The 22,271-nt window shown below is 36.9% G+C and overlaps 1 protein-coding gene across 1 annotated transcript in view; it reads left to right on the top strand.

Annotated features, from left to right (window-relative positions):
• Window positions 1-17,352, top strand: part of LOC120462677 (protein sel-1 homolog 3) — a 28,848-nt gene extending 11,496 nt beyond the window's left edge. The window contains exons 9-23 of the mRNA XM_039651306.2: window positions 940-1,077; window positions 1,154-1,365; window positions 3,177-3,356; window positions 4,734-4,856; window positions 4,949-5,089; window positions 5,254-5,316; window positions 5,399-5,575; window positions 9,556-9,683; window positions 9,884-9,967; window positions 11,692-11,773; window positions 11,862-11,937; window positions 14,739-14,833; window positions 15,224-15,351; window positions 16,583-16,758; window positions 16,928-17,352. Coding sequence (XP_039507240.2) covers window positions 940-1,077; window positions 1,154-1,365; window positions 3,177-3,356; window positions 4,734-4,856; window positions 4,949-5,089; window positions 5,254-5,316; window positions 5,399-5,575; window positions 9,556-9,683; window positions 9,884-9,967; window positions 11,692-11,773; window positions 11,862-11,937; window positions 14,739-14,833; window positions 15,224-15,351; window positions 16,583-16,758; window positions 16,928-17,163 — 2,039 coding nt within the window. The 3' untranslated portion in view covers window positions 17,164-17,352. The remainder of the gene's footprint in view (window positions 1-939; window positions 1,078-1,153; window positions 1,366-3,176; window positions 3,357-4,733; window positions 4,857-4,948; window positions 5,090-5,253; window positions 5,317-5,398; window positions 5,576-9,555; window positions 9,684-9,883; window positions 9,968-11,691; window positions 11,774-11,861; window positions 11,938-14,738; window positions 14,834-15,223; window positions 15,352-16,582; window positions 16,759-16,927) is intronic.
• The last annotated feature ends 4,919 nt before the right edge of the window (window positions 17,353-22,271 follow it).

The raw sequence follows: 22,271 nt of genomic DNA on the forward strand, positions 1-22,271 counted from the left end.
TATTCCTATGTTATGCTATGACCTCTGTAGTGGACACCAGGACTCGATTGTTTAAAAAAAAAATGACATGAACATATATATAGGCAAAAATAATGGAAATTTTTGACATATGAACATCGTTTTTTTGTTTGTTTGTTTTTTTTGCCTGGAAACGCTTGCGTGTCGCGTGAAAAATAGGCATCTCAGGTTCTATTTCTAGCATGCATGCGTTTGCGCGTATCACGCAGGCAGTGTGCAAGCTCTAATCTGTTAACATGGGAGCCGAAATAAAAATCAGATAGTAAAATAAAAACGGTCACGCCACCCAGCTGAGACGCACGCAGCCAGTGTGTCTCCCGGTGTTCTGTCGATTTTTGCTGCCTTGTCGAAAAATGCTACCGTAGCGCGAATTGATCACAGAATGCCGATTAAAGTCGTATGAAATACAATTCTAATACAATTCTAAGTTATGAGTAGCTACTGTATACTACTGTTTTTATTTTTAAAACGGTGTGAAAAGTAAAAATTATCATAAAATATTCATCTTTGACTTGTCAAAGTACACCTTTTCTTATAGTAACTGAAACTTTCAGTTATTCCTTTTCAGCTGGCTGACCGTACAAATATTCATATGGTAGTAAGCATTTTTTAAAGGGAAATTATACATTATAACATGTGAAAATGTACCTTTTGTAAAAAAAAAAAATAAATAAAAAAAAAAAAGTCTGCACATGCGCATAACCGGTAAGTAGGAAATCTCGATGGGTAGCATGAATTGTCAGAACACCGGCATCCGAGTATGAACGACTTCAAGCCGAATATGTTCGAGCTTGTACGTCTCACACAATCAGAGCGTAAAAAAATACGGGATATTTTACGGGAAAATACTAAAACGGGAAGACAGCGGGAACAGAGATAAAATACGGTTGACAGCTACGCACTGTTTCTTTTGGTTATCAGATGTTTGTGAGTCTTATTATGGAGACCTCAGGAGGAAGTTTGGTCGTAGGGAATGCACTCAAACTTGGTCGTGGGACCAGCACAGAAGATTCAGCATCGCCCTGAGGCTTCTAGAAGAACACCAGGACTTCATGACAGGTAGGTGGGGTTTAGCACTGTGTTGTAACGTGAACTACCGATGGCTCTTGGTAGAGTCTCTTCAACTGTCCCTCAGGTCTGGAGAGCAGTGGTGGACATCTGCTCCATCTAAGCCGAGTGATTTTCCAGGATGTGGTAAAGACGATCAGTAAAGCCGAGGAATCTGACGGCGTCCTGGATCTCATTGAGCAGCTTCGGGTGTCTCTCTGCTGGGGTCACCAGCGCTCCTCTCTCCTGCTCGCGACCCTTCACCTGGCTGGCCTGGGCGTCCCTGTGGACCTGGAGCAGGTGAGGATGAGAACAAAGACTATACAATTACATAAGACACGTCACTCGTATTGTTTTGAACGAGTGCAACTCTCAATATGGCGTAAAAATGGAATAAGAGCCAATCGGCGATTGGAAAAGTCATCGCATCACTGCAGCCGTATATAAAAACAGTGCGCTGCGCATTAGCTCGATCCAGCCTGAACAATGTCGCTTTCTGTCAGGATTCGCACGTTTTTAGAGTGGCCTTTTATTGTGGCCAGCCTTACGTCACGATTTTAGCACGATCCGTTTGACGTAGGGTGTCGTGGGGATTCGCAAACGTCAACGGGCGTCGGGACGCAAGATTCGATCGTTTTATCTCGTATAGTGTGTCATAGTGGGCGACAACCTTCACGACAAAAAGACTAGCATGTTTAATTTTTTTAACGGTCGTCCACGACGGTTCCGTCACATGGATGAGGTTGACCAATAGGAGCACAGAAGCTTTTCCCGTACACAACTTTCAAAAATGGCGAAACGAAAGAGAGACGATGGTGCTAACGTTAAAACTAAAAGTAAAAATATATAATAAAATAATATTTTACCTCAAGTTTTCTTTGGATGATTGACAGCCCATACTGTCCTCTTCCAGCAATCCAGGAACGTGTCCATCGTGTGTTTTTCTAAACACAGGACAGCCAATACAACACTCACCGCGTCATCCGTTGTTTGTTTTCTAATCCGCATCTTGATACGCCATAAGTGTGAGGTGGATGATTATCTCGGCAAAGGAGAAGTGCTCACTAACACAGATTTAGACAGATTTGTGAATAATATTTGGGAGAAATAGGCCTTTTGTGTACACAGAACAAGATTAGATCTTTGAGTTCAGCTCATGAAAAATGGGGGCAAAAACAAAAGTGTTGCATTTATAAGTTTGTTCGGTGTGTATATATATATATATATATATATATATATATATATATATATATATATATAACTTTAAAGGAGTAGTTCACTTTTGAAAAAAACTTTTGCTGATAATTTACTCACCCCCATGTCATCCAAGATGTCCAGGTCTTTCTTTCTTCAGTCGAAAAGAAATTAAGGTTTTTGATGAAAACATTCCAGGATTTTCTCCATATAATGGACTTCAATGGGGTCCAAACGGTTCAAGGTCCAAAAGAGAGTTTCAGTGCAAACTGTTCAAAGGGCTTTAAATGATTCCAGACGATGAATAAGGGTCTTATCAAGCGAAACGATCGCTCATTTAATAAATAAATAACAAAGTTTAAGTTTTATAAGCACAAATGCTCGCCTTGCTCTGTTCTGTGATGCGCGTTCGTGACTCTCCTGTTCAAACTCGTTCTTATACTTATATACTTATACTTATGTACTTTTAGTCGGTAGAAGGAGCATCAAAATAAAGAGTTAGCAGATATTAACCAGTCTACTAATAATTTAATGAGAGTTAGTTGACACAGAGTTGCAAAGTTACCTATAGTTATAGCATGTCTAAAGGGGACTGTCAGGTTGAGTGATGAACGTGAAACAAGGCAAAAGACCTGTTTTCCTTCAAAGACTTTCATTAAAATACAATGAATAACTGCTTTAAAACACCTTTGTCTTTGGATGACGCACCAAGCAGGCGATCAGCTAATGCTAACCATTAACCAAATAGCAATTTAGTCACTGTTTTAGGCTACTGTTGCAGTCAGTGTAGCATTCTTCTTCATTTTATGTTGAATAAAGTAGTAATTTGATAAAAAGCTACTAAAGAAGAGCGAGATGATGAGCATTTTGTTTGGTACAGCAACATTGTGTTAAAGTTATGGTGATCTCTTTCTCAGGGTCATGTTTATAGTCTGATAGGCGGCGTCTCTGATGACCGGCTCGCTCTGATGCATCTGGGATACAAGCACATGCAGGGACTCGACGGTTTCCCCAAAGACCAGAATACAGCATATGGCTACTACGCCAACATCGGCAAACAGACCAGCATCGACCACGATAAAGTACAAGACTCTTCGGTGAGTTACACATTCATATACAGAATTTAAATGAATTTTGATATTTTGAACTGTCCTCCCAGACAGCAACGTAGTGTCGGCCCAGATTCGGGCCACATCCGGGAGATGTGGATTCAATGCATATAGCAGATCAGATCTGCCGGATCTGGGCCGACACTATGTTGCTGTTTGCACTGGGATGTAATGAGGTACTATGTCTCATCATCTGGTTTGGCATAGGCTTTTAATAAAATGTCGAGCTCAGTAGGTCACTTAAAAATGACACATAATTGTTTTATTACATGACAAGCTTAATCTATGCTGTCGAAATACGGTAAAACCCAAGATATCTTTACCAGTTACTACTTTTGAACAATTAAATAATAATAAAAAGCTGTTTAAAAATGAAGAGTTCAGATGCAAAAGCCTTTAAATGCCATTTGAAATTTTCTTCAAGAATGTTAATTTTTATCAAGCTTGTATATTTAAGTTCAGTAATTTCACTTAAATGGCAATGAAGATTACCTATGAATTGCCATTTAAGTGAAATTTCTGAATTTAAATATACAAGCTTGATAAAAATGGTCATTTTAGAAGAAAATTTCAAATGGCACTTAGAGGCTTTTGCATCTGAACTCTTCATATATTTTCAAAACCGTTGAAAAATAGCCATACAATACGACAATACAAATATGGCATTTCTAACAGAATTATTAAAACATGCTTGTCTAAATGAGACACTTATTTCCGACATGAAAATTCCTGGTTAACCCCAATCATGCAGACTCTACAGACTACAGGACCTTAAATAATAATAAAAAGCTGTTTAAAAATGGAAATATCTTTTCAAAAGCATATAAATATAGCAATACAATATGGCAATACAAATATGGCATTTCTAACAGAAAGACAATTTACATTGTGTGTTATTCAGTGAAAAATACAAAGATATTGATGATTCCATCAATTATTAAACATGCTTGTCTAAATGAGACACTAAGTTGGATTTTATTTCCGTCATGAAAATTCCTGGTTAACCCCAATCATGCAGACTCTACAGACTACAGGACCTTAGGGAATTCAATTTACAAAGGCTCATTTGCTAATAAAATATTGCCTTAGTATCAGGTGCACCTCTTGTTTATCACCGAGCATAGAGTCAAATATTTAGAAAAAAAAAAAACACACGGCTGATGTTTGCTAAGATGGTTGTTAATGAAATTATGAACTTTAGTAAACACAAAGACACATGCAGACTCACGGTGGTTTGCACAGTGTTTTGAGGGCGTGGATTTGCATGTTAACACAAACTGGTTTGACGTGAAATAAATATTGTCTGAATGCAATGGAAAATAATAATGTCTGTTTTTCTATTGTGTGTTTCTTCACTGGCTGCAGCAAACTCCAACAGAACATGTTCATTTAAACAATGACGACGAGCTCCATACCCAAACGGGCGAACAGGGCGACATTGTGCAGTATTTGAAACACCAGGCCAACAGAGGAGATGTAGAATCTCAGGTCTTCACTGTTTTTTGTCACATGATTGTTGTCATATCTGAAGTATAACCTTTAACTATTGACTATCTGTTATGGGCTGGTGTTTCTTGTAGAAATCGTTGGCCAGGATGCTTCTTTGGGGCAGTAATGGGGTGCAGAAAGACATTCAGACAGCGGTCATGTGGTACGCCAGGAGCGCCCTGCAGATGGTGGATCCCACGGCCATGTACGACTACGCCATTCTCATCCTGAAGGTAATCCATGGGTTACATGGAAATCTCTTGAGCTGTATCTTTTCAAGCATTTGCATTGTAAAAAGCACATACTTGTTTTTATAAATAGAAACCTGACACAAAATTAAGAAAATGTATGTAAAATGGTGTTTGTGTGTGTGTATCAAGTGTTTGTGTTTGAACAGGGCACAGGAGTGAAGAAGAACCGGACGCTTGGCCTCAAGCTTCTGAAGAAAGCTGCTGACATGGCGAGTGCACATATGGTCGCGCATGTGGTTGTGTGTGGAAGTGTTGGCATTTCTATAATGGGCCATGTGTGTTTTTTTTCAGGGTTCTGTAGAAGCTCTGAATGGACTTGGATGGTATTACAGTAACATAGTAAAGGATGGAAGAAAAGCCCTTAGATATTTTAAGTTGGCGGCTCAGAACGGCAGTCGTGATGGTCTCTTCAATTTGGGAGTCTGCCAGTTAAATGGTGCCAGACCTGACCAACCAGACAGAAATGAGGTCAGAGGCTGCACATTTATCCTTCAATGAATAGTTTTAAGTGAAAACAAATACTAATGTCTGAATTTCATCGCCCTCATGATGTTACAAACCTGTGTGGTTTTCTGTGGAAACCACAGAAAACCAAATTTGAAAACCAGATTTTGCAAATTTGCAAAATGACCCAAAAAAGAGTTTCTGTCAAGTATCAAAAATGACAAAAAAAAAAGTTGTTGTCAAGTTTGAAAATTACAAAAAAGAGTGCACTATCAAGTTTACAAAATGACAAAAGAGTAGGGTTGGGAAACGTGAGAAATTTTCCGGTTCCGGTTCCGGTTCCGATTCCGGTTCCGCCAAACGATTCCGGTTCCGGTTCCGGTTCCCATTCAATTAAAAATATTAGTAAGAGAAAAATCCACAATCCTTTTTGTGTTTATTTCTTATAGTACTTGACAAATTAGTTTAACAGACTGGTAATGTAAACAAACTCAAAATATTATTAAGCAATCTTTGCAAAAAAAAAAAAAAAAAATAAAAAAAATATATATATATATATATATATATATATATATATAAAGGAAATTAAAAAATTCTGCATTCTCTATAATAATTTAGACACATATGTGACACATACACATATGTGTGTAGAACAGATTATTTTTTAAAACGGTTTGAATGATTGATTTATAAAGACTTTACTTATTTCATTACTGGATAAATCGGCGCTCTAGCAGTTAATAAACAGAACTGCATGCGTCTTGCGGAAGAACATTGTTGCCGGAGCTACTTCTCTCTGTTTATGTCCATGACGAGTCACGCAGGCATTGGGCTACTCCGCTGCGATCCGCCGGCCAGTCTAAAGAAGTCCGAGTATTAACGCTTATTACAGGCTTTACGTAGTGATTCAAGATAAGACAAAAACACGGTTTGAAAAAAAAACATTATGATGTACTCGCTCATTGTATATATTTTGTAAATTCTGAACACAAAAAATATACGGACTGCATCTGTTTTGACCACTACCGTCAATGTTTACTCAAACTATAATCTCACTAATTCTGTAACGGAAATCATTTGAATATGTGAAACAAATAAATATTGAGACTGTGTGATTGTAAAGCAGTTTCATATCGACAACTGCTCTCTCACTCGCAGCGCAAACAGATTTGAATGTAGGCTAGAGAGTGACTCGGTGGTCGGCGCGCGCAGCGTGCGTGTGTCTGTGTGTGACAAATGCTGCGCGTGTGAGAGCAAATCGCAACTTCTACTCTTCTACTCAAGTCTTCTACTCCCAGCACTTCGCCCACATGATGATATCGCATCGGCATCAGAACCGTTTTCGGAACCGAAACTTAGGAATTTTGCACGGTTCCGGTATTTTTTCAAAAACACAACCGGTTCTGGAAAAGAACCGGTTCTCGGTTCCCAACCCTACAAAAGAGTTGTCAAATTTACAAAATGACAAAAAAAATCCTGTCATATTTACAAAATGACAAAAAAAGAGTTGCTGTCAAGTTCACAAAATGACAGAAGAGTTGCTGTCAAGTTTCAAAAATTACAAAAAAAGAGTTGTTGTCAAGTTTGAATAATTACAAAAAGAGTTGCTGTCATGTTTAAGAAATGACAAAAAAGAGTTGCTGTCAAGTTTACAAAATGACAAAAGAGTTGTCAAATTTACAAAATGACAAAAAAGAGTTGCTGTCAAGTTTACAAAATGACAAAAAGAGTTGCTGTAAAGTTTACAAAATGACAAAAAGGAATTGCTGTCAAGTTTACAAAATGACAAAAAAGAGTTGCTGTCAAGTTTTAAAAATTACAAAAAAGAGTTACTATCATGTTTTAAAAATTACAAAAAAGAGTTGCTGTCAAGTTTACAAAATGACAAAAAAGAGTTGCTGTCAAGTTTACAAAATGACAAAAAAGAGTGGCTGTTAAGTTTACAAAATGACAAAATGTTGCTGTCAAGTTTTAAAAATTACTAAAAGAGTTGCTGTCAATTTTACAGAATGACAAAAGAGTGGCTGTCAAGTTTACAAAATGACAAGAGTTGCTGTCAAGTTTATAAAAAAGAGTTGCTGTAAAGTTTACAAAATTACAAAAAAAGAGTTGCTGTCAAGTTTACAAAATGACAAAAAAGAGTTGCTGTCAAGTTTTAAAAATTACAAAAAAGAGTTACTATCATGTTTTAAAAATTACAAAAAAGAGTTGCTGTCAAGTTTACAAAATGACAAAAAAAGAGTTGCTGTCAAGTTTACAAAATGACAAAAAAGAGTTGCTTTCAAGTTTACAAAATGACAAAAAGAGTTGCTGTCAAGTTTTAAAAATTACTAAAAGAGTTGCTGTAAAGTTTACAAAATGACAAAAAAAGAGTTGCTGTCAAGTTTACAAAATGACAAAAAAGAGTTGCTGTCAAGTTTACAAAATGACAAAAAAGAGTGGCTGTTAAGTTTTAAAAATTACTAAAAGAGTTGCTGTCAATTTTACAGAATGACAAAAGAGTGGCTGTCAAGTTTATAAAAAAGAGTTGCTGTAAAGTTTACAAAATGACAAAAAAGAGTTGCTGTCAAGTTTACAAAATGACAAAAAAAGAGTTGCTGTCAAGTTTACAAAATGACAAAATGTTGCTGTAAAGATTACGAAATGACAAAAAAGAGTTGCTGTCAAGTTTATAAAAAAGAGTTGCTGTAAAGTTTTTTGTCATTTTGTAAACTTGACAGCAACTCTTTTTTTGTCATTTTGTATGTTGCTGTAAAGTTTACGAATTGACATTGTTGCTGTAAAGTTTACGAATTGACAAAAAAGAGTTGCTGTCAAGTTTATAAAAAAAAGAGTTACTGTCAAGTTTACAAAATGACAAAAAAGAGTTGCTGTCAAGTTTACAAAATGACAAAAAGAGTTGCTGTCAAGTTTTAAAAATTACTAAAAGAGTTGCTGTCAAGTTTACAAAATGACAAAAGAGTTGCTGTCAAGTTATAAAAATTACTAAAAGAGTTGCTGTCAAGTTTACAAAATGACAAAAAAGAGTTGCTGTCAAGTTTACAAAATGACAAGAGTTGCTGTCAAGTTTATAAAAAAGAGTTGCTGTAAAGTTTACAAAATGACAAAAAAAGAGTTGCTGTCAAGTTTACAAAATGACAAAAAAGAGTTGCTGTCAAGTTTACAAAATGACAAAAAAGAGTGGCTGTTAAGTTTTAAAAATTACTAAAAGAGTTGCTGTCAATTTTACAGAATGACAAAAGAGTGGCTGTCAAGTTTATAAAAAAGAGTTGCTGTAAAGTTTACAAAATGACAAAAAAGAGTTGCTGTCAAGTTTACAAAATGACAAAAAAAGAGTTGCTGTCAAGTTTACAAAATGACAAAATGTTGCTGTAAAGATTACGAAATGACAAAAAAGAGTTGCTGTCAAGTTTATAAAAAAGAGTTGCTGTAAAGTTTACAAAATGACAAAAAAGAGTTGCTTTCAAGTTTACAAAATGACAAAAAGAGTTGCTGTCAAGTTTTAAAAATTACTAAAAAAGTTGCTGTCAATTTTACAGAATGACAAAAAGAGTTACTCTCAAGTTTTAAAAATTACTAAAAGAGTTGCTGTCAAGTTTACAAAATGACAAAATGTTGCTGTAAAGTTTACGAATTGACAAAAAAGAGTTGCTGTCAAGTTTATAAAAAAAGAGTTGCTGTCAAGTTTACAAAATGACAAAAAAGAGTTGCTGTCAAGTTTACAAAATGACAAAAAGAGTTTCTGTCAAGTTTTAAAAATTACTAAAAGAGTTGCTGTCAATTTTACAAAATGACAAAAGAGTTGCTGTCATGTTTGAAAAATTACAAAAAAGAGGTGCTGTCAAATTTGCAAAAATGCACCAGAGGTAGATAGATAGTACATTGGCATCAATCCTGGCACCAAGAGTCATGAGTTTGAATTCTCTCATGCTTTCTTCTGTCATGAGAACGTTATACTAAACAACATGTGTTTGTGTGTATGATGGATCTCAATGCTCTGTCAGACTGCTGCGTTCCAGTTCTTTCTGCGTGCGGCTCAGTTGGGTCACGTGGACGGCGCTGTGGAGGCGGCATCATTTCTCTCCACTGGAACTGTAAGAGGAGTGGCGAGAGATCAAGACAAAGCTGTGCTGTATGTCAGACTCACCTATACTCTCATCTACCACTTCAATTAGTAGTGACCAACAAAAATGGATGATCATAACTTGGAAAATATTGACAAATTTGACAAAACATCTTTATAAATGCAAATTCTGTCATTTTATTCTGATAGATAGATCGGTGTTTAACAAGTCTTTGTTTCTCTCTTTTGTTGGGCTTCTGTTTCTTCAGATTGTTGAAGCGAGTCAGTGAGGTGAATGGCCACCTGGGCTTCATGGTTAAAGAAGCTCTTCAGACTTATCAAAGAGGATCATGGTGAGAGATCCCTCCCTTCATCCATCAACCCCTTCATTCATCCCTGCCTTAAAGTGTCCCTGTTATGCTACTTTAAAGGTTCTTAATTTTACTTCTGAGGTCACCTATATCAGCTTCAAAGGTCATAAAAACACTTATTTTCTCAACAACAACAAAAAAGAAAACCATTGCACATTACCTTTCATCACATTTTTCAATTATTCTAATTCCCTCCTTTCCTGCTCTGATTGGTCAGATGGCCCAGTCTGTTGTGATTGGTCTACTCTGCTCTGATTGGTCAGATGACCCAGTCTGTTGTGGTTGGTCTACTTTGCTCTGATTGGTCAGATGGCCCAGTCTGTTGTGATTGGTCTACTCTGCTCTGATTGGTCAGATGACCCAGTCTGTTGTGATTGGTCTACTCTGCTCTGATTGGTCAGATGACCCAGTCTGTTGTGATTGGTCTACTTTGCTCTGATTGGTCAGATGGCCCAGTCTGTTGTGATTGGTCTACTCTGCTTTGATTGGTCAGATGGCCCAGTCTGTTGTGATTGGTCTACTTTGCTCTGATTGGTCAGGTGGCCCAGTCTGTTGTGATTGGTCTACTTTGCTCTGATTGGTCAGGTGGCCCAGTCTGTTGTGATTGGTCTACTCTGCTCTGATTGGTCAGATGGCCCAGTCTGTTGTGATCAAACCTGCCGCACAAGTGCTTAAAAGTGAAGCCAAAGTGTCTCGATCGCCCCCTGGTGGCTGGTTCCAGTATAGGTCATACACCCCGCCCTCCCCATTAAGTCTAATGGACGCGATGAAAACTAAACAAATCAAATTTCAAATTATTTTTTTTCAAAGATATTTTTTGTCATTTAAGGTAGTTTAAGTGTTTGTTTTTTAAATAAGTTTGATCTTACAGTACGTGATGGAAACAAAACGCCCATTACCATAACTGAACTTCAGCTCCGGAGGCTTCCTAAAGCTTAGCAATTGACTGTTTATATTCACATACAGCATCTATCCATATCTCCATCCATCCATCCATCCATCTATGCCTTAATCCATCCATCTCATCATTCATCTGTTTATCCATTACTTTTTCCATCCATCCCTTCATCTAACCATCCATACCTTAATCTATCCATCCATTCATTCATACATTCATATCTTTATCCATCCATCCTTTTAATCCATCCATCCCTTTATCTGTCATATCTTTAACCATCCATCCATCCATCCATCCTCCCCTTTTTCCATCTATCCATTTCTTCATCCATAGAAATGGGTACTACAGTCTAAATTCTAAATATTGGAGAGGGTTGTTTCTCTCCTCCTCCTAAGACTTGACGCTCACGTGGGTTGCCAGATTCAGGACACGAGTGCAATTGACAATGAGTGACGAGCCTTCCACTGTAAGTTAAACAGCTAATGTCTGCGTTTCACAAAGATTAATCTATATGTAATTTATACAGTGAACACTATAGTGTTATTTTACATTCAAGCCCAATTATTAAATTGCTTGCTGTACCTAAAAACTATCCGCCTACCCAACCATACCTTCATCCTTCCTTCAGTTCATCTTATTTATTAAAATAACCCTCGTTTCTGCTTTTCTGTCCATGAATATTGTAATGGAAAAAAGTGACAAGCGCATTATTAAAAATGATTTTGTGTTCCACAGAAGAAAGAAAGTCATACTGGTTTGAAATGAAATATTTCTAAACGTCTGTGTGGATATGTGTTGTCTGCTCAAGGGATGAAGCGTTGGTGAAATACGCCATTCTAGCAGAAACTGGTCTTGGTGTGGCACAGCACAATGCCGCCCATCTGTGTGAGGTGAACATCTGTTATATGTCTCAGTTTCATTTCCTGGTTGTCTTTTTCTCTTTTCTTTTTACCATTCACCTAATGTTCATGTTTCTAGGTGTTAGGCCACAGTTCTGCCTGTCAGTGGAGGTATCACAACTACTCTACCTACAACCACATCCCTCAGGAAGCTGGTGAGCCTCTGCAGAAACACACACAACATCTGTTAGAAGAATAGAGAGAGATATACACAGAGCGCATTTTTGCTTTGAAGAACGCAAGACAGGAAAAAACACATGGTTTCGAGACACGTCTTTTAAAAGATTAAGCTGCGTTCACACTACACGCAACTTTGTTGCTGCAGGTCGCCAGTGACTGCGCTGGAGGGCGTTCCCACTACTGGTTGCCTAGTAATGTTTGTGAGTGACATTAACGGATGTTAGACAACAAATGCGTTTTATTGCCGCTACAAACAAATATTTTGAAAGGAAAAGCAGTGTTGTGGTCGAGACCACCTCACTCGAGTCCGAGTCGAGTCGAGACCAGAGAGAGTCGAGTCTGAGTCAAGACCGAGACCAGAGACGGTCGAGTCCGAGTCGAGACCGAGACCAGTGAGGGTTGATTACCTAATTTACTTTTATTTACTTGGAGACATCCTTTTTTTATTTTACTGAATTTACTTAGAGTTTGATATATAAAAAATATGATCAGTTTAGGGTAAAAAGGCCACATAGTAGGTGGTGTTAAAAGTAATTTTATTACAATTTGTCATGCGCAGTTGCGCACTAGAAAATCACCAATCACTGGGCGTGTCAATCAATTAAGAAATATTTTATTAACATACATTAATAATCATGAAAAATATTTTGAATTGAACTCGAGTGGACTCGGGAATAAGTCCGAGTCCTAAAAAAAAAAATGTTCGAGTACGAGTCAATTCCGAGTCCAAATGCACACGAGTCCATGATAAGACCAAGACCATTAAAATATGGTCTCGAGACCGAGTCCGAGTCTCGAGTACTACAACACTGATGAAAAGTCTAAATATAAATGGAATCAGTACATAAAATGCATAATATTAAAGATGAACGAGAAACAGTGAGTGCTTTTTGCCATCGCCGCTATTTAACTGCAGCAAACGTGCAACGTGGGTTCCCAAAACCATTCAGTCACGGAGTCAGTACGGTGAACACCACTGTATGTACACGGAGATATATCATCCATTATACCATGGTCTGGGTGAATACTCGATTCTGATTGGCTGCAGGGTGTCCGTTAAAAAGTGATAGAGGACACCTAGTAAAGTAGTTCTGGTGAAACTGCCTGTTTACCGTTCGAAATTAATAAATAAATGCGCTACCCACAACGGCTGTGAGTAACCATAGCAACAGGCAGTCAAACGCTCTATCAAAACAAACATCTAACGTTAGTTAGATATTACATACTAATACAACAATGAGCGACTTCGTTATTTCTTTTAACATTTATGGAGAATATGGCAACTTTGACGACTGGGATGCTGCTGAAGAAAGAAAAAAATGTAAATAAAACGGAGAAACGACACAAAGAGATAACACCGGGAGAATTGAATCAAATAGAAGACGAAAAAGATGAGATCAACACGAAAAAAAAAATACAAAATACACTCAGAGACTTTATTTAAAAAAAAATAAAAAAATAAAAAAAAAGGACTCCAGCTTTGAAAATTCCACCGCTGCTGCTCTGAATGAGACCCTGCGGGAGTTTTACGCAGCAGACAACCGGCAGGAGGAGAGTACAGCGTTTCAAGCCTAAGGAGCCTGTTTGATTAATTGTTTTATGTGTAATTAAAAAAATAACTATGCCTACGTTTGTGTTTCATGGGGAAAAAAATGCGTTTTTGAACCTGCAAGGGTTGCTAAATAAACCGTCAGGCAAGTTATTATTTGTAAATCTAGATTTAGCCTAATTAAAATATAAACTAATGTTTTAAAAATGTTTTATTTGGCAAGTGACCATGGTATAAGCGGGTTAATGCCCTCCGAGGTGTCCATTGTCAGGTTTTGCCGCGTCGGCCGGTTCACGCCTCGCCGTCGTCCATTAAAACCTTACAATGGACACCTCGTCGGGCATTAACCCTTACTTATAGGCAGTGTTGGGTAAGTTACTCTAAAAAAGTAATTAATTACTAGTTACCAATTACCTCTTCAACAATGTAATTAGATTACTGTACTAATTACTCTAAAAAGTATTTAATTACTTTTAATTACTAATTACTTTCAAAATCCCATATCAATCTCAACCAGCTGAATAATACAAGGATAGACATGAATCTGTTTTAATTCTTTCAAATAAATACTATAAAATTGCATATCTATGTTTTCATACATACTCATAAAATGCACACGAATCGCTGTGAGATCGGATTGATCTATACACAGTATTTACCTCAATTACACCAGAAGTAACTGTAATTAAATTACAGATAAATGAAGAGTAATCCCTTACTTTACATTTTCAAGGGAAAAGTAATTAAATTACAGTAACTAATTACTTAGAAAAACTGTCGGACCTCTGTGGGAGCTCGTTCTTGGCTGCGCTGTGATTGGTCAATCTACATTCTAGGGCGTGGCTTAGCCAAAGGCGAATTTCATACCTTGCATTTTAAATCACATCAATTACAAATCTTACATCTTTTAAATCCTCCCTTAAAACGTACTTTTTTAGGGTGGCTTTTATGTGATTGTGTGATCACTGTGATTGTTATTTTATTCGCCTTTTATTTTATTGCTTGTTTAGTTCTTATTGCCTAGACTGTCGAGTCTGTCTATTTCCATTATTTTTTATGTAAAGTGCTTTGAGATACTACTTTTAAAGGCACTATATAAAATAAAGTTTTATTATTATTATTATTATTTAATTTGACATGATTCACATTAGAAACATTCATGCTGTCCTCCACCCTCTCTCTCTCTCTCTCTGTCCTCATCTGTTACTGCTTCTCGCTCTTCTGCAGGTTTGTTGCGGATGGGAGATTATTACAGTAATCTGGCTGATATGGTGAAGGCCATGCACATGTACAGTACAGCAGCAGTGCATGGCAGTCCTCAGGTAAACACACACACCATACCACGTTTACCATATCTAAACAGGCAAATATAGGGCTGGACAGTTTCTACAACGTTGACATATGTACACTGCTAGGGATTCTGCTAGTAGTATGTATACGTTTTTATGTATATGTTTGCTCCGCGTTCATTCGACAAAAATGCTTTACATTATTCACAACTGAGAAAGTAATAACCAATTATGTGAATAAAGAAATTGAGCAAATTGTTAGGCACAGCGTGAAGTCGAATTTAGTTGGCCGATAAGAAATGTCACTTTACTATATAGTCTTATTATATTAGCTTTACTGTACAGCTAAATGAACCCATAGACATCCTCTCCAGAGTATATACTGTATATTTATTTTTTCCCCCAATAATTGTGTGTTTTCAGGGACTCTTTAATCTGGCCATGTTAATTGAGGAGGGTTATGAAGTCCCTGACGTGGTTCTGGATCAGTTGGGAATCTCAGCTGCACACGATATGAACCGGAGCGTTGTTGTGGGAAATCTGTTATCCAGGTGTGTGTGTGTGTGTGTGTCCTACACGCTCATTTGCTTGTTTGTTTCATGTTTTTTGAAGGAAAACTCTTCATCTCTGAAGTTGATTTGAAATACGCAAAACAAGTGTGTTTGTGTGTCTGTGCATAGTTTAGTTATAGTATATAGGCCAAATTTATAAACCTCAAAAATAAAACAAAGGTTCACAAAGGGACTTGATTTAAAGGTCATTTACAGCAAATTTGTCACAAAAGTCTGGGGTCAGTAAGAATTTTATATTCAGCAAGGACTTGATTTAAATGTTTCAAATGATTCTGTTTCAAATGAATGAACTTTTAATTCATCAACGCATCCTGAAAGAAAAGCTTTACGGATACAAATATTCAGTTTAACACGATAAGCTCACGCAAGTATTGAAATGAAAACTACTAAATGTTTTATAACTACCTGAATTCATAACTTATTCATGAATTACAGTAGGAATACATGTCAATAAAGCAATTATTAACACACTGAGTAACTATTACTATATAATAGTAATGTATATTATTATATAGTATGTCTAAATGTATAAATAGTGAAATAATAACTCCTACATAAGTGGGTTGTAAATAATAAAATACTTAATTTAGAAATGATCATTAATAAAGTATGAAGATACAATTATATTATAAAAAAACGCATTATGGATATGCTTATACATCAAGAATAAAGCATTTATAGCTGTATTTATAAACTGATTATTAATGCTTTATAAATGATGAATTAACTATTTACTAATGCTTAACTAATGATCCATTGCATGCAGTTATTATAAAGTGTTCGCACTACATTTTCGATATTATAATATTACAAGTTGAGTGTATCTACTGGGATTTTGTTGATGTTAGACTATAATTGGTGTGTGATTAATCAAATACATGTGGTATATTTATATATGGTAGGTAACACTTTACTTGAAGGGGTGTGCATAAGACTGACATGACACATTCATAACCATGACATGACACATGTCTTGAATATGAAGTAGGGTTTATGCATGTTTATGACAACTGTCATTAAGTGTCTTTCGCTCAGTTCTGACATTTTTAATGCAAATAAGACAAGTGATGTGCAAATAAGCAAATAAGACAAGTGATGTGCACTTAGATAGTAAAAATGGCCAATCATGTGGACTTTAACAACAATGTAAGTGAGTGTAAGGAGTGAAAACACTTGCGTGTGAGCATGAACCTGTTCTCTCCTTGTGTAGATGCAGGGAGTTTGAGAAGGGGGACGTGACTCCATGTTCTCTAGTCCTGTGGAGGATCCAGTTGATCCGAGCGTGGAGAGACTTCACACACAGCTCTGTTCTGCTGCCGCTGGCCTGTGGGATCGCCGCCATATTCAGCCTTTTTATAACCGCTGTGCTATTACAAACTCTTCTGGGTAAAGCATCCACCACTGTTAGAATAAAAGAGATATTTAATAGACATTTCCCCCAGTATTCGCCACCATTTATTGCTCCACAAAATGATAATTTTCCATACAATAAAAATATAGTGTGACCATGTCTGTCAAGCTCCAAAAATAAAGTTTTGTACACTTTTACCATCAGCATTTTACTCGACGGCTTACCTGTCAACTCGCCAATCGGCAGAGAGACGTGGCGAACCAGCAGTCGGCGGGCAAGGGGTCAGTCCACTGGAGACCAGTACACATCAGCAGCAAAGTGACCGGCCCACAGCGGCCCACAACAGCCTTTCCCTGCAGGAGACGTCGGATTTAGTCGTCACAGTGACTGGAGTGTGTGTGTGTGTCATCTTTACGATGGTCATTTCCCATCTGCTTTGAACACGATAAACACCTTTCACTCTGGGTTACTGCACTGGAACTGAACCAGTAGAAATGGACTGCATTCACTCTGGATGAAGGCTTTTTGGGAACCTGTTTAGTTTGCACTCAAAATCACCTTTTTTTAGGTGAAATTATGTTTGAATACTAGAATGTTTGCGGTGCAAATAAATGTCACGTTATACCTCAGACTGTTCTGTTCCTGTGGGTTTTCTTTCTTTCAAACAGCTACATGTACTTTTAGTTGACATTGCACAGAAGCAGAGCTGTGTATGCACATTTATAAACGCAATCTTTAACCCTCAGGTGCTCTTCGTTTCGGAGTCACACTTGTTATCTTCCCGGTCTAAAAATTAAATTTCCTCCATCCCAGTAAAACCAATGCAATTTATTTTTGTTCTATAATATTTAGTCTTTTTAATTTTGTATTTTGAGACGATTTAATTGAATTTATTAATATTTCTGCAATATTTATGGTTTATTTTTGCCATGGAAAAATTTATATATTTTTCTATATATATATATATTTTAAAAAAATATTAATGCAGTATTTTAGTTTAATATAGAGTCTAGGCCTTCAGAAAAATATTTTTTTGAAGAAAATTAGCACCATGTGGTTACAGTATAGAGAAAAAGCGTAGAATCATGGTGTAACCACTAGATGGCATGTACAGCTCTCTATGGAGAGGCATGTGAATTCCCCAGATGTTTATGAACACATTTTTTGTTGTTGTTGATGATGGATTTGAATTTATAGTTGAAACAATCTCAAAAACTATTTCTTATAAAAAAAATTGACAAAAAACAAAAATTCAAAATTTTTTTTTTTTTTTTTTTTTACAATTTCCAATTCATTTCCTATGGGGGTCATTTTTGACCAAAGACCACAAGTGTGACTATTTTTTTTAAGACCACTTAGCATGCTCAGATCATGGCCTCAATTTTTTTGTGTGTTCACATACATAATGCCATAAAAGTCACAAAGTTTCGTAACATTGCGATGAAGCTGTGATTTTTAAAAATTCAAAACATACTTTTTGTTATCAAAATGTATTGGTGTGTATGTGTATAAAAGTGTGTTTGTATGTGTGTGTGTTGGTGGGTGTGTCTGTTTTGCACTCTAGATGTTGTAGAGTGTCACCCCTTTCCTGCGGTGTACTTTTTTTTTTAGAATTGTGGCCGATTTGTAGATTGTACATACAAAAATTCAGAGAATTTTTTTGTGTTTTTGTCAATTTCCCATTCATTTCCTATGGGTCGGTCATTTTTGACCGAAGACCACAAGAGTGACTATTTTTTTTACGACCACTTAGCATGCTCGGATCATGACCTCAATTTTTTGTTGTGTCCACATACCCAATGCCATAAAAGTCACCAAGTTTCATAACATTCCGATGAAGCTGTGATTTTTAAAAATTCAAAACAGAAAATTTTTCGGTCAGAAACGATCGAAGAGCACCTGAGGGTTAAAGGGTTAGTTCATTCAAAAACAAAAAAATGTCAGCACTTACTCACCCTCATGTTGTTCCAAACCCGTAATTCTTTCGTTCATCTTCGGAACACAAATTAAGATATTTTTAATGAAATCTGAGAGATATCTGTCCCTCCATTGACAGTCTAAGAAAACTACCATTTTGACTCTTCATTTACTAATCTATTTTAATTGAGGGATGAGTGCAAAATTTTCTGAAGAGATTTGATCGCTTTACGTGATCCTTTTTATTCACGTAAACATTAATCAATGCACATGATACAGGCTGCCTGTGAAATGACACACCTATATAGTAGGCGAAAACAGCATGTGACAAAAGAAAGTATGTTCAAATTCACAGTACTCATAAAAGAGAAGGCAAAAAGTACCTTGATGGTCTACTACTTTCAGCTAGATGTGCATATGATGAACACTTCACTATACCGAGTCCACTGGAGAGGATTTATGAATGGCATGGTGAATGTAGTACATCTAGATTACATTCCTAATATATGGAACATACATTTTTAGCGGTAGTGGAGTAATTACTTATTCAAAATAAGTGCTCAAGTCAAGAGAGTGGACACTGGTTGCATTCAAAAACTTGCTGACTTATCATAAGATAACAGAAGATCAAGCATGTTTGATTGATGTGCAAGAACCAATGAGGTTCATTCTTGTGTTACGCATCACGTTTGAGCTTCTGCAAGACCCAATGAGGTTCATTCTTGTGTTACGCATCACCATTTCTTTCCAAAGGGGGGCGTACTGTAACATGTATACCTTGTTTCGTGATGTTTTCCCTGTGCCTGTCACTTAACCCAGTTTTCCAATGTGTCTGATTATTTATTCCCTGTGTATTTAACCCCTTAGCTGGCACCCCCTTTTTGAGAATGGGGGTTAAAATGCACTATTCAAACTTAAATGGTTGTAATTTAAGAATGCTTTGGAATATATACCCAAGTTTGGTCTTGTTTTTAAGAAAACACTCAAAAAATTAAAGTATGAAGAAGTTATGGAAGTTTAAATTTACAGTAAATCAAATATACTGTACTATATATTTTTTATTTTATATAAAATATTTTTTACTCTAAAATTTCTATAAAATCAAAGCCACAAATCTTATCAAGTTATGTTCCAAATTTGAAGTTGATATGACAAAAATTGAAGTTCCCATGAGATTTTGTTTAGGCGTAGTACCAAAAATAGCCACCGGGTGCCTTTGAATTCCATTGAATTTAGTTGTACACATTAATACATTTCTGTCCAAATATCAATTCTGTCACAAAATTTGGAACATTGAGACTCTGACCTTTCTGATAATATCAGTTTTGTCAAGATTAGTAAAGATCATAAATTATGAAATATAATGACGCCCAAAGGGGGAGGAGCCTGATAAAATAAGTACCGTTTCTATAACGCAACATTCAAGTGACAGAAATACTTGAAAATGAACTAATATTACTGTTAATTACTTTGCCATTTCAGGCAACAATAGTTTGTTATTTTGAAACAATTTCCGTGTTTACTTCCCACAATAGTGTATCTGGATGTGGATAATTAGTAATATAATTAGTAATTTATTACCTGCTATTGCATCTTCCTTATCAAAGGTACCGCTGCTGCTAATAGTGGAATTAACAGAACATACTATAGAGATATGTTTGGTGCAAAAATACTGAACGCCTGTGACAGTAAAATTTGTAGTTGTAGAGAATAGCCACACATTTGTATCAGTAAATTTGAAGTTCACATTTTTTGACGCAGGTGTGTAAATTTGTTTTGCACCATATTCACTGTAGCAAAAATGTGAGCGTACGAGTTTCTTCATTTGTGATTTGTAGAATAGGATTTGTGCATCTGCAATGGAGAGTTTGAGAAGGTGTAACTGTTGTGTTGTGTTTGTGGAAGATAAAAAAAGTCTACAAGTTTGCAACTCTTAAAACATTTCTCTCTGTGACTTCAAAGGTTTTTTTTGCACAAAAAATATCTCCATAACATACCATCCTGAACTTTGTCTTTACATCAAAAACAGGACGAGAATAGTTCTTCCTTATGACCCAGTGTAATGATTACATGCTTTGATCAACTGAACAGATTATTTCACCCGTCAACTGTCAGATTGTTGTCATTCCACCCAGGCAGGGCTACTTCTCCAAGCAGTGTTGGTATCTTAACTCCCAAAATGTCAGGTGGCGCAACCGTACGCACACATGAACAGACTAAGAGAACTATTTAAAATGGTGTTTTTATTATAAGAGATTCAAAATAAAATAATTATGACATGATTGTATGTTGGAGATGTAGTGCCCGTGATAGCCACCAGAGGGCACTCAACCCCATACTACTGCCATTCAATCAACAACTACACTTCCCATAGCCCATTGCCTGGACTCATTATTGTTTGATCACTTCCCCCTCTGTTTCATTACCCTTGATCACTTTGTCGAGAGCTTCGAGGCCGCGGACTTCGAAGGATGCAGCCCATTCGTCCTTTTTTGTTGGCTATTGCTTCTGCAAAACATGTCAGTGAGTTGCATGCACTGTTGGTTAGCAAGATGTGTTTGCATTGGTTGCTCTGGGGCAGTCCTACGACCCAATCCTTTCTTCTTCCTCAGATTATAAACCAGACCGTTGAGCTGTCCTCTTTTGAGTATTCTTCAGGATCTGATTCGAGTGCTCAACTTTTGTGCCTTGAAATGTTATGTGGATGCTCTTGCTCAATTCAGACCAGTTTTTTGTCTGCTACGGTGGTTTAAAGAAAGGTACTTCTGTGTCGAAGTAGAGGTTGTCTTAGATCCTTGGGTCTAACTTCGGATTGTGCTTGGGCCATATCATCTTCATGTGCTGCTATTAGAGGAGTCTTCTTGGTGGACATATGCAATGCCTGCTGTGCATGTTTACCAGATTTTCTAAGGTAAACGTTGCTGCTGCTCATGCCATGAGTTGTGTGGTTCTTCAGGAGTGGCCTTCATTTTTATTAGGTGGATGGCATTCATTTACCTTTTACGTTTACATTTAATCATTTAGCAGACGGTTTCATCCAAAGAGAGTACCAAATGAGGAGAACAATAGAAGCAATCAAACCAACAATAACAAAAAAATGTGCAGGTGCTCTGACTATTTAGTCTCAAGAACCAAGTGCAAGTAAACGACAGTTTATTTGACAGAGAGGTGTACTCAGAAGGTCTGAAAAGATACAGGAGACTGAATAAACTCTAGACAGATGATACCACAAAGTGCATACTCGGGTGCAGTGCAGGAAACTCATAGAGTTTCAACACAGTGAAGAACTCAGATGAGAACGCGGGGATCAAACTAAGCAAGAAACTGACGAGGTAACTGGCAACGAGAACAAGACATGAATAACGAATCGACAACACACAGTTCCCACACCAGCTAGATAAACATGAATAACGAATCGACAACACACAGTTCCCACACCAGCTAGATAAAGGCAGCTCACAAGCAACAGCTGAAACTCTGATTAGAGCGATCAGCTGTTGTTTCTAGGCAACGCACACACACTGAACACACACCCACATACGATAAACACACCCGACATAGACGCAAAATGAACACATGGATTCTTGAATCGTGACAGTCCAGGTTCATGAACCACCCAAGGAGAATTTCC

Source organism: Pimephales promelas, chromosome 20 (genome assembly GCF_988280905.1).
Source record: "Pimephales promelas chromosome 20, fPimPro1.hap1.1, whole genome shotgun sequence".
Taxonomy (NCBI): Eukaryota; Metazoa; Chordata; class Actinopteri; order Cypriniformes; family Leuciscidae; genus Pimephales; species Pimephales promelas.